Genomic DNA, 16,320 nt, shown 5'->3' with positions numbered 1-16,320 from the left:
CACCTATGGCACATATTTTGAGAGAACAATAGCATATATTTTTATTGCTAAAATAATAAATTATAGGTATATATATATATAGACACACACAAGAACGTTATATTCTTGGGATAAATTAATCCTTATAGAAAATTTTGCAAACTAAATCTACTCAGACAAATTAGGGAGAGACAATAATACACATGAGAAAACAAATTAATATTCATTGGTTTCTCCTAAAACTAAATATCAAATTGCTTTCCAAATATCCTCCTCAAAGCCATTATAGACAATCAAGGGAAACCTGTGAAGCACAGACGCGGCACCAAAGGTGCTGCACCCGCGTTCGACTCGGCAACGCACAAGGGACGCCGCTGCCCGCGTGTCATGCCATGTGGCTTTTTTTTTTTTTAGCCGACTCACGCCGACTCGGGACGATTCGCGCTAAATCGAGCTGTATCGGTCGAAACAGCCGACTCAGGCCGATACAGGCCGAAATTCAAAACAAAAAAAAAGTTGCAAATCACTCCGGTTAAGCCAAATATTAAACCCTACTTCAGCTCACTTCACACAAACACACCAAACTTTAGCTCTCTGCCTTTCTCTCACTCCGTCACTCATCTCTCACTCTCTCTGTGCTCTCTGCCTCTATCTCTGCTTGCTGTGAGACACTCAGCTAGTGCCAAGTCAGTCACTTGACTCACTTCAGCTCATTCTTTCTTCAGCTCTCTCTCACGCATTCTTAACTCAAGTGGCTTTCAATCTTAGTTTGATCTCTGATTTCAATGATTTGTGATTTGTGAATCTATGATACTGATTTGTGAATCTTAGTTTTCAATCTTAGTTTTATTTAGTTAATAGTTATTACTTATTACTCATTGTGAATCTATTTTGTGAATCTGTGAACTTGGGTTTGATTTATTATTAATTTATTTAGTTAATACTTAATAGTAATTATTTGTAGGTTAAATTGAATCTATTGAATTTGCAATGGATGAAGTTACTAGCACAGAAACTTCATCTCAAGAAGTGCCAAATGCTAAATGTCCTCTTTGGCAGTATGTGACTAAAGTAGAAAAACCACTTGGTGCTACCGTTTAAAAAAGGTGGAAACACATACTTTAAGTACAACTATTGTGGTATAGTTTATTTGGGATCCTATTCTAGGGTTAAGGTTCATTTATTAAAAATTCTTAATAAAGGTATTAAAGCATGCCCTAATGTGACATCGAGCCATAGGCTGGAAATGCAGCGAATGCATGATCAAGTTGAGAATGATAAGTTAGAGAGAGAACAGAGAAGTCGAATTCCCTTACCCCCACCTCTCCCAGGCCGTGGGCCTATACTTATTTCCCCATTTCGAAGACAGGAAAGGAGTGATAGTACAAATCAGGTTGATGGTAAGAGGAGGAAGGTGACTGGGATTTCTCCTCTTGAGAAAGCATTCCAAAGCTAGACATGAATTGGATGGTAGAATTGCTAGAATGTTTTACACTAGTGGGCTTCCATTTAACTTTTCAAGGAACCCATATTATTATAATTCCTATGCATATGCTGCTACCTATAGCATCCCAGGTTATGTTTCTCCTGGATACAATGCCTTGAGAACAACACTTTTGCAAAAAGAAAGAGCTCATGTTGAAAGACTCTTGAAACCAATTAAGGACTTTTGGCTTGAAAATGGTGTAAGCATAGTTTCTGATGGATGGTCAGATCCACAAAGGAGGCCTCTTATTAATATTATGGTTGTATCAGATGGGGGCCCAGTGTTTATAAAGGCAATTGATGGGTCAGGTGAGTTCAAAGACAAACATTATATTGCTGGAGTGTTGAAGGTTGCTACAAAAGAGATTGGACATGAAAAAGTTGTCCAGGTCATCACTAATAATGCTAATGTGATGAAGTCTGCTGGAGCTCTTATTGAAGGTGAGTATCCTAAAATATTTTGGACACCCTGTGTTGTCCACACTCTCAATCTAGTTTTGAAGAATATTTGTGCAGCAAAAAACACTGAAAAGAATGAAGTTACATATGAGGAATGTAGTTGGATTACACGTATTGCTGATGATGCATCCTTCATACGTGTTTTCATTATGAACCATTCAATGAGGTTGGCAATGTTTAATGAATTTTGTCCATTAAAACTGCTCCAAGTTGCTGATACTAGATTTGCTTCGATTGTTGTAATGCTGAAAAGGTTGAAGTTGATAAAAAGATGCCTTCAAGCCATGGCTATTAGTGAGCAATGGGCTTCTTATAGGGAGGATGATGTTGGAAAAGCTCAAAAGGTGAAAGATATGATTCTAAATGATCTTTGGTGGGATAAAGTTGATTATATCCTTGATATGCTATGAGTAGACGGCACAGATAGGCCTTGTCTTCATCTTGTGTATGAGATGTGGGATTCAATGATAGAGAAGGTAAAGGCAGCAATATATTGGCACGAAGGCTTGGAGGATGATGAGTATAGCTCATTTTGGAGTGTGGTGTATGATATACTCATTGATCGATGGACTAAAAATTGTACACCAATACATTGCTTGGCTCATTCCTTAAATCCTAAGTAAGTACATTTATTTTCTATTTTCCTTAGTTCCCCCTTCTAGTAAAACACACGTTTCATCTATATTTGTTTTTTAATCTTTAACTAGGTATTACTCCATTGAATAGCTTTCGGAGAATCCAAAACACATCTCTACACATCGGGATCATGAAATTTCTATGGAAATGAGCAAGTGTTTGGATCGATACTTTGAAGATGAGAATGAATTAAAGGTGGTGAAGTTTGAGTTTGCTGCATTTTCAGGAGGGAGGTTTCCTTCACTAGATGCCTTGACAGATAGGCGGGCCTCACTCCCTATGGTTTGGTGGCAATACCATGGCTCCACCTTTCCAACTCTTCAATCCCTTGCCTTTAAACTTCTTGGACAACCTTGGTCATCCTCATGTGCTGAGAGGAATTGGAGCACATACAAATTCATTCATTCCTTAAAAAGAAACAAAATGGCTCCTGCACGCGTTGAAGATTTGGTATATGTGCATTCTAATCTTCGACTCTTGTCAAAGCGCAATGAGGATGACGTAAATACAGCAACAAAGATGTGGGATATTGCAGGAGACTCTTGGAATGAGAGCGACATACATGGAGGAGCTAGAATTCTTAAGAATGCAGCCCTTACACTTGATGAGCCAGAGTTGGAGGCCATGGTTATTGGGAATGCTAACACTAGTGTTACTACTAGTGAAAGTGAAGTTTGAAGTGAAGCTATTGATCTTGATGATGATGATGCTGGTGTTTGATTTTCTTATTGATTGTCTTGTTAATTATCTTGTATTTTGTTTTAGTTTCAAACTTATGAGTTGTATTTTAATTTCCGAACATCATGGAATGTTTTAGTTTTAATCTTGTGGGTTGTATTTAATTTATGAACATCATGTTTTAATTATTATCTACTATTACTCTTAAATTTAGTATATGTTTGTATAATGTGAAAAAGTATGCTTAGCAATATATTAAAAATATAAATAAAAATATTTTTAATAATTTTTTAATCGCCGAGTCTCGCCGCACCTGCACCTACCTTTTTCAAAAATTGCTGAGTCCCGCACCCACACCCGCACCCGCAATTGAGTCCCGAAACGCACCCATGCTTCATAGGGGGAAACTCTAGATATTGAAGAAAAACGCTAGTACTCAAAAGCCAAGAGTAGGAGCAAAACAACTGATTCAGGTTAGGGTTTTTGTTAATTAAAACCAGATTTACATGAATTAATGTATAATTTTTTTAATGAAGATGCCCAATCGTGATTTATAATTGCAAGGTTCTAGTGGGTCTTGCAATCATGTCTTGGCTTCTTAAGAGCTCAACTTTGCCCTGTTTATTTTAGAGTGGAGCAAAAGGCCCAATCCTGTTTATAGAATCACGGAGTCAGGACGGAAGCCAGGTCTAATTGGCACAAGAGAACTACAGAGTTTCCAATGCCAAAGAACAAGCACAATCATACTCTCAAACTAAAATACTATATATCCAAACCTAATTTTATTCACACAATAAAGAGAATTGGTACCTTAGAAATACATCCAATCATTTGTAACAAGGGGTATTATACATTTACATCCCTATTATTCACTGTCTTTCAATTAAAAAGAAGCCCAAGGAGTGGCAATTACAAACAAATCATTCCTTCTCCTATAGGTAAATCCCAAAGACTCGGACATATCAAGCTCTTCAAGCTTGATGTCATTAGGGAGTTTCCAATTGAAGTGAAAAATAGTAATTGAGAAAGAACAAGTTCAACAATTGCGAGAGCAAATAACATGCCAGGACACATCCTCCTACCACCTCCAAATGGAATGAATTCATAGTTGGTCCCTTTAAAATCAATAGAAGAACCATGGAATCTCTCTGGCCAAAAGCAATCAGCATCAATCCAATATTCAGGATCTCTCCCTATAGCCCACATATTTATGATTACTTTTGTGTTGCTTGGTATCTCATACCCATTAATTTCACATTTTTCTCTTGATTCCCTTGAAACCAAGGCACCAGGAGGATGTAGTCGTAGTGTTTCTTTCACAACTAATTTCAAGTAATCTAGTTTATGAGCGTATGTCTCATCAAGATTCCTTCTCCCTTGTAGAACTTGTCGCACTTCGTTTTGTGCCTTCTCCATCACTCTAGGGTCTCTCAATAATTCTGACATTGCCCATTCTATTGTCGAAGCTGAAGTCTCATTTGCTGCTGAGAAGATGTCCTGAAAAGTAACTCTATTTGCAATCAGATAGTGTATGCATTTTTAATATTAAACAGAATAAGCTAGCTTGGTAATTACTTAGAGAATGTTTTTGATAGTATCTTACACATTTTTCTTCCAAATTCTTAAAGATGTTGATTTCTTTTTGTGCACATGAAATTAATATCGAGAGATAAATTGTTTATGACACACAAAATCCTCCATTGTATTTGTTTCAAATAGTCTGTTCTAAAAACTATTTTCTAGTGTGTGTGTATATATATATATATATATATATGTATGTGTATATATATCAAACAAAAGCAATTACAAAGCGCCAAAGGATGTTAGCCCATCTCATTCTTTTGGGTTGAAGAATTTCAGGGGAAATATATGAGATGTGAAGCGCTATTACAAGCAGAAGTCATTTATCATCAACTTGAATTCGAATCCCACATACACAAAAACCAATTAATACACACACATTAATTATATATCTACATATCCATATATATACATATATAATTTTTGGCTGTCAAAGCTATGGGCCAAGCTATTAAGTAGAAGTGTAGTTGTATTGTCTAACAATTTCACTTTAAAATATTGTAAATAAGCATATAAACTAAATTAACTAAAAAGAAAAATCAAAGAAAACAAGAACCCTTATATAATGGTTTTTTCTTTTTCTTTTTTTCTTTTGCCTAAAGAATTTTTGTATAACGTTGCTCATTTAATAATTAAGAAAATAAAAAAATAATAATAAAAAAAAGAGAAAATAAATTGATCGATCTTATTTGCATACCTCAGTAACAGCTTTAATGTGGTTACTTGTGACACGAAATTCAAGCTCACCCATCTCCTGAAGTTTGATAAGCACATCAACTAGGTCATCATCGTCATCGTCATCATCACCTGGCTCATGTTTATTGGTTGAAGTGGCACTTCTTTTCATCTTATGCTCGTTCACTATTTCATCAAGAATCCTATCTAAATGTTTTTGTATTTTCTCCAAGGCAGACTTCATTCCAGTAAGGAAGCCAAGGAACTTTAGTGAAGGGAACAAATCAGGTAAGTCAAAGCCTCCACCTAGAGTAAACATTTCCTTGATTAATGATATGAATTCTTTTTCGTATTTGCACTTCTTCCCAATGGCTGCCCTGGAAGCTATACAATTTGTTGAGGAGAAGATCTTCTCACTGAGATTGATTGGAACTCCCTCTGACAACGAAATGGATTTAACAAGATTATTTACCTCTTCTTCTCTAATTCTGCTAAATGACTGGACTCGCTTGGCACTCAGGAGCTTTGAGACACAAATCTTTCGCATTTGTCTCCAATAATCACCATAGGGAGCAAAGACTATACCTGAATTATCATAGGACATAACTTCAACAGCAAGAATAATTGGCCGATTTGCCAAAGCAGTATCATGCGTCTTCGGCCCTTCTTCAACTACTTTTGGAGATGAAATGATTATAGCCAAGACCTCAACCAGTTGTAGTTGCATAGTAGGTCCATGCTTCTGGGCTAAGTCTCTTAAAGATCGATGTGGAAGGGAGAAAACTAGCTGATGCAAATTCCCTATAAGAGGTAGTTTCCATGGCCCTGGTGGCGACTTTTGCCCTTGGCCGCTTTAGATCTCTTCCAGTAAATAACCAGTATAAACAAGAAGAAGAGCCAAGTAAAACGTGGAAAGGGGAAAACTTGGAGCACTGGGGACGAGTACCGAAAATCTTATTGTAAGGCAAAGGTTTTGTATTCATGGATCAAAAAGATGCAAGCAGGAACAATATATTGCACCTAGCTCGGTTCTTTGCATTTTCGGAGGCTAAACACGCTAGTGGTTTTAGGCTTTTAGCTTTATAATTAACAGTAGGTGGATTCTGTATTTGAATATGTTTGATCTAAATTATTGGTGCTAGAGGCCTAATCAAACATCTATTGTTTGCTACAGTGATAAATAACCCAATAACGTGTTTGTCTTCATTTTTTATTTTTTTAATGGTTAAATAGAGTTTTTTATTTTTTTAAAGGTTAAATAGAGATCCTTGGTGTGAACTTATGATCCCACACCACATGATAGTAATCAGTAGTATTATGTGTATTATTGAGACCTTAATGGAACTATCATCATGGGTATAACACATTTATTGAAGTACTATTACTTGAATCACTTAATTTCTGCCAAATTTCATATGAAATAATACGAGAACTTCTTCCACCGAACCATACCCTGCGGTGGTAATAGAGTGTGTTTTTAGTGCTTTGTTTGTTAAAGGGTTTGTGTTACGTTGATTGTATTGGACTGTACCCCTAAAATGATAATCTCATCTAACTAAATAAGATCTCAATTATTAGCTAAGAAATTCTACAACTAACACCCTGATTTGTGTAATCTGTTTCTAATGCTAGGATCACAACTTGATGCTTTTATTATAACTATTTCAGAAGGCCACGGTCATTAAGCAAATTCTATTGTATTGTGTTCATTAATTAGTTGATTTGTAGGAGTTGACTGTAATTTCATTTAAAATCGTGCAGTTTTAGACAGTTTATTGTTCAACAATTTTCTATAAAATAAAACTGAAGCTGTCACCCAAGATGCATCAGAAATTATAAAGGGGAAAGATTCTAACCAACTCTTTCTCTCACTTACAAAAAGGACTCCCATTGTCCAACAGAATGAGGCTGAGAGTTCAAATGTCTCTTTTTACAGCAGAAAATTTCCAATCAAATATGTTATTACAAATTAAAGTTAGGAAATATCATCCATGATGATTTGTTGATGAGGATGCCTGCCAATGAGGTTCGCTATTTGGTTCCACCTATGGCAACAAGATCAATTTTGCATCTCCTTCAAAGATCACCCTAGAGAAGCCCATCTTAATACCATTATCTATAGCAAAAAGTCTTGCCATTGCCTCTGCCAAGACTGAATTATCTTTGTATGTGATTTGTGTCCAAATATGGGAGGCACTGTCATCTGCTTTTCTACAGACTGTAGCCAAAGCTACGTAGGATTCTTTAACTGTTGCATCGAAGTTGACTTTAATCTGTCTAGGAGGGGATGAATTCCAGCATACATGGTTATTTCCATAGTGACTTCAAAAACTTTATTAGTTTCCCTGACCAAAACAGTTGGGTCAACTCCCATGTTGTCATGAAACACTTTGTTTCTATGTTACCTTTATTTATTAGAATCTAAGTTGCAAAATTTGATCACAACCTATTGCAGCAAACAAAAAAAATTCATGCTCCTCCACTCTAGCACCTAGATACCTACATAGATTAAGCAATAAGCATCACATGAACCCAATTTGATATACAGTTGATAGTTAGCCTATTGTTGATGCCCACTATAGCAAAAATTCTACAAGGAACATGCTACGCATGGATTATATATCGAACAAGCATCACATGCCCACTTTGATATACAAGGAACATTCTACAGTTGATTGTTAGCTCCTCCTCTACTCTAGCACCTAGATACCTACATGGATTAAGCACTACAAAGATGCTTCATGATTTAATATATTATTAGCATGTCAGTTGATTGTCCTATATATGTCATTATTGGTAGCCGACATACTTTTGGCAATTCAACGGATATTTTTTAGTCGATGTCTTCACGTCACCTCAACATTATTTGGTTCAATCGATCACCTGTCAATATGAATTGTTACATTTGTACTGGCTCAACCGCTTAGTATTTCTTGGCGAAAATTAGTAATGGCCCAAGTGCATTTTCGGGTTCATGGTGCGGATGCGTCGCGAAAAAATGGCAATTATATTTTTTTTAAAATAAGATAAGAATGCTCAATAATCCTTGGACCCTTAGGGCACACATTAAATTTTCTATTTTTGAAAACATTTTCTTGGAAATTGAAAAAGCTGTCATTACTTTTTCAATTCTTGAGAAAATTTTTTCTAATAATGGAAATTAATGTGTGCCCTAAGGGCACACATTAGTAAAATCCTATATATATATATATATATATATAAAACCGAAATTTTTGAATCTCCCACAATTTTCCATGTCAGCACAATATTAGAAAAAATAATAATAATAAACCAAAAAAATAAAACCAAAACCAAAAAAAATAATAAACAAAAAGCACAGTATTAAAAAAATAATAATAAAACAAAACAATAAAACCAAAACCAAAAAAAAAAAAAAAGCCCTTTCCCATTCCCTTTCAAGATGGTTTTCATGATGCTCTGCTTTTCCAAATCCTCTGGCTTTTCCACCATCGACCATCGATCATCAACCTTCTTCAGACCATCGATCTCCTTCATTAGACCACCGACGACGGCATTGCAACGTCCTTTCCCATTCCCTTTCACGATGCTTTGGCTTTCCCAATCCTCTGCCTTTCCCATCGCATCCAATATCTCCTTCCTCAGACCACCAATTTGCCTAAGACCATCGATCTCCTTCATTAGACCACCGACAACGGTATCGCATCCACCATACTCACCATCGCATCCGATATCTCCTTCCTTACCACCGATTTGCCTAACACCATCAATCTCACCCAAATCCACTTCGCTCAGTTTCCACTCTTCCTCAGAACAAAAACGAAGCCCCATTTGTCGTGGGTCTCATCCAACCCATGGCCCATCAACTATGTCGGTTGGCAATACAACCGACCCAGCCCGTCGAGACTGGCCCAAAGGTATTATCTTATAAACCTATATAATATATATATATATATATATATATATATTTTTTTTTTTTTTTTTTTTTGTCTGATTCCAAACTCTATAACTATTAGCACTCTATAACTATATATATAAACCTTTCATGATGCTTTTTTTTTTTTCACGCTGTTCAATTTCTAAGTTTATTGCTATTGCCTTTCTCTTCATTCTTTTCCTCCATTCGAATCAGAGTTAAAGGTATGGATTTCTTAACTTTTTTTTTTTGAATTTTAGTTATATGTTTTTGTGTGGAAACTGAGCTATTGGTTAATTTGAATTGTTTTTGTGTGGAAACTGAGCTATGGTTTATTTTTTACCGCAGCCTATTTTTAGTGTGGATTTCTTAACTTTTTTTTGAATTTTAGTTATATGTTTTTGTGTGGAAACTGAGCTATGGTTTATTTTTTTACCCCAGCCTATTTTGTATTCTAGAGTTGATTGATTGTATTTTTTGTGCACACACTTAGATAATCAATTTGAATATATGTTTTTGTGTGGAAACTGAGCCATTGGTCAATTTAAATTGTTTTTGTGTGGAAGTTGCTGAAGTTGTTGTTTTAAATCTACTTTTATGCTTGGAGTTTTAATATCATAGTATATTGTAGTATTCCGTTCACTACTTGTGATGAAGAAATTGCTGTATATATATGTTTCTTTTCATAGATATAAATTAATTTTCAATAACATTTTCTTCTTTGGTATATTTTGTTGTTAGAAGTATGGCTTTGATTATTTGTGGTTTATATGTGTGGTTTCTTCTTTTCTACCATTCTGTCACCATGTCAAAACCTTTACTGGTAAGGTTTTTTTATTTGTCTTAAAATTTTATCGTTTAAATAGGATTTAGGCTTAGGGATTTTGATCGAATTGAATTTGATTTAGGCTTAGGTTTGGGTATGTAATTTTTGGAATGTGAAATTCTTTAAAATAAATCATGTTTAAGGTTTCAGATATGCTCTTGATTTTTTATTTTTTATTTGTTCTTCACTATGTTGTTTGGTTAATCATCTTATGGGTTCTAAAAACAACTCTGTTGGAGATAGTTCTACTTACATTGTTTAAATTTGAGACAAAATTAAGAGAGAGACAGAGTCTCTAAGGTTCATAGAGAAATCTGAGGGTCGCCCCTACGAAAGCCACCACCTGTTATCATTACACCATTCCGTCAATGTCATATTCCTAAAACCACTACCAGTAATTTAGATAAATAAATAATTGTGCGTTATATAGGTTTTGGTTGGCTTAGTTTTGATATAGGTATCTAGGTTAATCTTAGGCTTTGAATTAGGATTTTTTGCAGAAGAACATACATTCATGCCATTCTTTTAATTTTTTTTTTAATTTAAATAAATTTACAATGAGTAACAGCAAATTAACAGCAAGCTTTACAAATTCCCCCTTTTATATTATTTTCAGCTTAATTGTTTTGTTTCATCCATTGCACAATGAATTAGATTTATGGTTTTTTCAAGACTCACCCAATCTCATTATATCTCAAGGTATTTTGTCCTTTTTATGTTCTTTTCTCCTTATTCTTTTAATAGTTTTCTTTTTGTCTACATGAATATTAGATGGGTATAGAGTCTCTAGAAAACCACCTCATTCTCCCTCTCTCAAATTTTTCCTTTTGCTATATGCATGCAAATTGTTTGATAAAATAGCTTCATATTTTTTCCGTTTTAACTTCAACAGACTTTAATATAACTATATGAAAGGTTTGTTGTAGACTGGTCCTCTTAGTTGGTATGTTCTGTGAAGTTGAGGTGGATCTATGAAAAGGGTTTTGGGTAAAATCGAAGGTTTGTTGGAGTCCTGTCAGTTTAAATTATTTTAGTTGTTTTAGTTACACACCTCTAATTAATGGAATTTATCTATAAGGAACTATAAACTTTTATTGATCTATCAAAAATAAAATTTCAACATCTTGAAGCTATTGAATCTTTCATTATTAGCAATGAAGATAAGTTAATTAATTAATGGTTAAACATCTTGACAGCTCTGTTGTAGTTGACCAAAGTGAAAAGTTGAATCAATACTACTTACAGCTCTTTTGTCCCAATTCCTTAATAGTTTTTCCAATTTTAGTTTGATATCTAGCCTTTTAAATTCTAATGTCATCATCCTATTCCTCTCATTGCAAGTTGAACCAAATTCAATGGAAGTCCCCCACTTGGGTTTTGCCCTGTTTATGGGTTGAAAATATATATCTGGGTTTTTTGTAATCCTGGGATCTGACTTTGGTTTGGGATATATTATATATATGAAATTAATGGGCAGCAATGCAGTGTATTGGTGTGTAAAATTGTTGTGCCCAATGCATTGGACAATATGGAGATGTTGTAAATGGCACATTTGAGGTTGATGACCCCCCCCTCTACTATTTTCCCAATTATGTAATAGTTAATAGGATGAACCTGTGAAAACATTGTTAATGTGGTTTTGTTTTTTTTTTTTTTTTTTTTTTTTTTTTTTTTTTTTCAGCTCACATAGTGAATGATGAGACCCATGTGAAAATTGATACATATTTAGAAACATGGATTAGGAAAAAGGAAATAAGTTGAACCAGGGGAAATATTATGAAAAATGTACCTTGGTCTCATCTCACATATTGAATGACCAAGTGTAAATTGCGTAATTACTAGACATGTGCAAATACAAATACTTTGATAGTGGTAAGTTTTACTACTGAAACCTAAGAAAAGATCTATGTTGTTTGTGAGGTAAATTAGTATTATATTAAATCTACTTTTATGCTTGGAGTTTTAATATCATAGTATTTTATAGTGTTCTGTTTGCAAATTTGGATTCTTTTTTCTATTTGTAGCAACAACTTATCAATTGAAGAAGATGGTGATTGTACAAAATTTCAAAAACTTGATGTTCAAACCAATGTGCAACTCACACCAACATCTGTACTCCAGGAAAACAAAAGGGCATATTCAGGGACTACTACAAAGCAACAAAGGAAAAAGATACAAAAAACACTTTAAAGTTGTCTTTCAATCTCTAAGATTTTCTATGCACAATTTGGTTTTAATGAATTTGTGATTTTGATACTAAAGACGTATTGGAACAAAGGAATTTTTTTTGCTTTTATGCACAATTTGGTTTGAAATTGAAACAGAGAGGAATTAAACTTATATTTAGTTATTTGATGCCCAGATTTGTTTTTATTTTTTATGGATGACCAAGTTTGTGATTTTTTAGGGACATTTTTGGGTTTTGCATGTTGGATTATATTCTCAAAATTTTAATTAAGCTTCTAATTAGGTGTTGAGGAGAGAAAAACAGTGAAGCACAAGTAAACGGAACTCAATCAGTTGTGAAGGGTCTTTTTAGATACATTGGTGAATTGTGAGTTTTGCTTTGTTTTCTAGAGAATTGATGCTGAATTCCAATAGCTAATGTCACATCATTTGGAAAAAATTGGTAGCTTTCCCGTGCATCGCACAGGTTAGCGACTAGTAATAATAATAATAGAAGCCAAATGGGCGGACAACCAAAAAAGAAAAATTATATATAAGAAATGAAGGAAGCCCAGGAGGGGACGAAATGCAGAGAAAAAGGAGAGATCGAGAGAGAGGCTTAATGCTGTGGATCAATGAGACGAAGGAGAGATAGAGAGAGAGTTGTGAGAAGCCATGGGTTAGAGACTCAGAGAGGAGAAGGAGAGATTAAGAGAGAGCTGTGAGATTTTAGGGTATCAGGCCATATATCGAGCAGTATCAGGCCATATTTGGCCATGTATCGGACCATATCATGCCATATCGGGAAGCATCTCGGGATATTGGGCCGCATAGAAAAAAAAAATTGTTACAGGCACGCATGCAGCCATATCCAGGCTACATGCCATGTCCTGATGTGTCCAACACGACACACGAGTGTAGCGACCAAAATGACATACCCGTGCTTCCCAGGTCTTGATCATCTAAATTGGTCAAAATCCCCACAATGAAGAAGAAAAAAGAATAGAGAGAGATCAGTGGAAAGAGAGAGAGAACAAGTTGATTTTGTGTTTGTTTTTTTTAGCTGATATGGCATTTTTAATGTCAATAGTAGTTTTTTTTTTTTTTAATTTAACTAGTATATTTTGTAATGTTTCAATCCATACATATTATGCTACATTCTAATAGCAATTCATCGTATATTAAAAAAGACTTGTCATCTAAATATCAACATAAATAAATTAGTTATGGAAATTAGCGTAAATACCAACTAGAGAGATTGGTAGCTTCTCTCAAACTTTGAATAAGCAAAGTTTTGAAAAGGGAATAATTTTCCTACACCATGTTTTCTTCAAGAATAATAAAAACCATGAGATTTTTGGATCCAACCTTTTCTCTCTAAAAATAAAACCCATGGAAACCTTTTTTAAAACAATTCCTTCATAAATTCTTTTTGTCCAATTTTTTTTTTTTTTTTTACAAAAAAGGTTTTCAATAAAACCTTTTTTATTAAAATCATGGGATTTTTAAATCCAAACCCTTTTTCTTTAAAAGAAAAACCCTTGAAACTTTTTCAACTAACCATTTCCTCCAATGTTCTTTTCTTTTCTTTTTTGGAATTGGTGTTGTTATACAAAATATATATATATATATATTCAAAACAAACTCTTTTTTCTTAAAAACTTTATCATCAAAATAAAAATCATGGAATTTTTAAATCTAAACCCTTTTCTTTAAAGGAAAAACCCATGAAACATTTTTTTTTTTTTTTTAAATCAACCTTTTCCCCAAAATTCTTTTTCTTTCAAAATAGGTATTTTTGCAAAACGATTTTCAAAACAAAATCTTTTTTTAAAAAACAAAAGCCATGGACACCCTTTTTCTCTAAATCAACTCTTTTTCAAAATCCTTTTTAAAAAGTTGTTGGTTTCACCAAAAATTTTCAAAACCCAAAACTTTCTTATTCAAAAGAAAACCTTTTGTCATATCTTTTAAAAATTGATAAAAAACCATGGTTTCCAATTGAAACATCTAAACCCTTTTCTCGAAATAAAAAAGTTTTTACACTCTTTTTACTCTATCCACAAAAAAGGGAAGAAAATCCTTGGTTACCAACAAAACTTAAAATCTATTTTCTTGAAAATAAATGAAAATTTTTCTCTCTCAAAAAAAAAAAAAATAATTGTTTTTCCAACCTCTTTTCTCTAAAGCCAACGTGTTTTTTTTTTTTTTTAATGGCGTCCTTTCTATGAAAAAAAATCTTTTAAGTATTTTACAAAGAAAATGGGCAAACTTTTTTTTTTTTAAATAACTCTTTTTTTTTTTCAAGCAATCTCTTTCTCAAAATAATTTTTGCATTTCTTTTTAGGTAAGTTTTTAAACTTTTCATCTTTTCACCCAAGCATTGTTGTTTTAAATCTTTTCTTTCTTAGAATTGCATCTTTTAGAGATTTGTACCTATGGTTCAATTTCATTAAACCAATAGGCACCAATCAAGTGTACATGATTCCTTCCTTTTTATCGGCACTAATATTTCTACCAATTGTGTTTTTTGCGTGAGAAATGAGAAAAAAAATGTAGTGGATGACAACAATGTGTTATTCTTCCTACTCTGTCTCTTTTGTTTTTACATTGTAAATAGTCACATTGGAAATAATCATGCTAAATATATGGCATATAAGTATCCACATGTTAAATATATAGTATATAAATATTCACATGACATCGTATATATTATTTCTTGCAACATGGTAAAATGCTTCTCACATGCTATGTGTGTGTGTGTAGTACAAAACGTTTTCAAAAAACAAATTGCCAAGTATCTTATTTCTTCACTAAAAAGATAAAGTTAGAATTAAATTAAAATGGGGTACTATCCTTTGGATAGGTGGTGTGGGGTGCCTAATACCTTCCCTACATGTAACCGAACTTCCAAATCCAAGATTTTTGGTTCAAGACTTTTGGTTTACCTTAATTAATAAACACTTAAAATTGGTATAGTTAATTAGGTAACTTAAAAAGAATTAGATAAATAGGTGACCAATCACACCTAATACAAAACCAATGGTTAGTGGCGACTCCTAAAATAAAAATAAGAAAAAGGGACACACACACACACCTCACCCAAATGACACGTGTACACAAAGAGTCAAGTTGCCAATGACCCAATGTGCAATAAACCAAAAAACATAAGCCCTCTCACAAAGGCCGTTCTATTTAAGAAATTGTTTGGGCGTCCACAAGGCCAAGTTATTAACTAGGTCTATTGTGAAAGCCTTATGTTAATCAAACAAACATCAATATCATGCATAGTGGAAAATAAATATAACACAGGATATAATGACCCCAATAAAACCAAACAAGTTTCACAGAAAAAACCTAAGAGGACTAATCCCAAGATGAACAAATCCACTATCAGGTAAAGATTTACAATCAAAATAACCTTATTCGTTGAAAATCTAACTACAGCTACCAAATTGAGCTGTGAATCTCTCAAATGTCTCTAATAGAAATCTGTTGCTACGTAAATCTCTAGTCCATGACTTCAAAATCCCATAAAAGATTTAGATATCTAGCACCTTTAATGACTAGTATGAGGCAACAACTTCTACATTACTGGATCTTAAGTGTCTTCAAAGAATATTATCAATAGAAGATATGAGAGTGTTTTAGATACAGAAACCCTAGTTTCACTTGTTTTTTATTACATTTAAAACCCTAATTAAATTCAACAACTAGTGTTCTTTTATCTAATCTTACAGTTCCGATTATATCAAAAATAGATATCATAATCTTAAAAATTAATGATAAAAATAATTTTTGAGTATGAAAATTCATAAGAAATAGGCTTGGGAAATGAGTATTAGTTTGACACCCAAAGCTTTGAAATGAGTACTAGTTTGACTTCTTTTGGAAATAAAATATAATGATAAGATATGACGTTTTAATGTACAAAAATTCT

General features: G+C 33.6%; 1 protein-coding gene and 2 pseudogenes across 1 annotated transcript; 1 reads left to right on the top strand and 2 right to left on the bottom strand.

The window, feature by feature from the left end:
* The window catches only part of LOC126722369 (desmethyl-deoxy-podophyllotoxin synthase-like), a 95,942-nt pseudogene extending 89,332 nt beyond the window's left edge, over positions 1–6,610 (bottom strand).
* On the top strand, positions 1,464–2,333 carry LOC126722367 (uncharacterized). The gene has a single exon (XM_050425534.1). The coding sequence runs from the start codon at positions 1,464–1,466 to the stop codon at positions 2,331–2,333; it is 870 nt and encodes a 289-aa protein (XP_050281491.1).
* LOC126723283 (desmethyl-deoxy-podophyllotoxin synthase-like) lies at positions 4,005–6,523 on the bottom strand (annotated as a pseudogene).
* Positions 6,611–16,320: the final 9,710 nt, after the last annotated feature.

The sequence above is a fragment of the Quercus robur genome, chromosome 4 (genome assembly GCF_932294415.1).
Source record: "Quercus robur chromosome 4, dhQueRobu3.1, whole genome shotgun sequence".
Lineage (NCBI taxonomy): Eukaryota > Viridiplantae > Streptophyta > Magnoliopsida > Fagales > Fagaceae > Quercus > Quercus robur.
The sequence above is the reverse complement of the archived record's forward strand: the minus strand, read 5'-3'. Positions and strand labels throughout refer to the sequence as shown.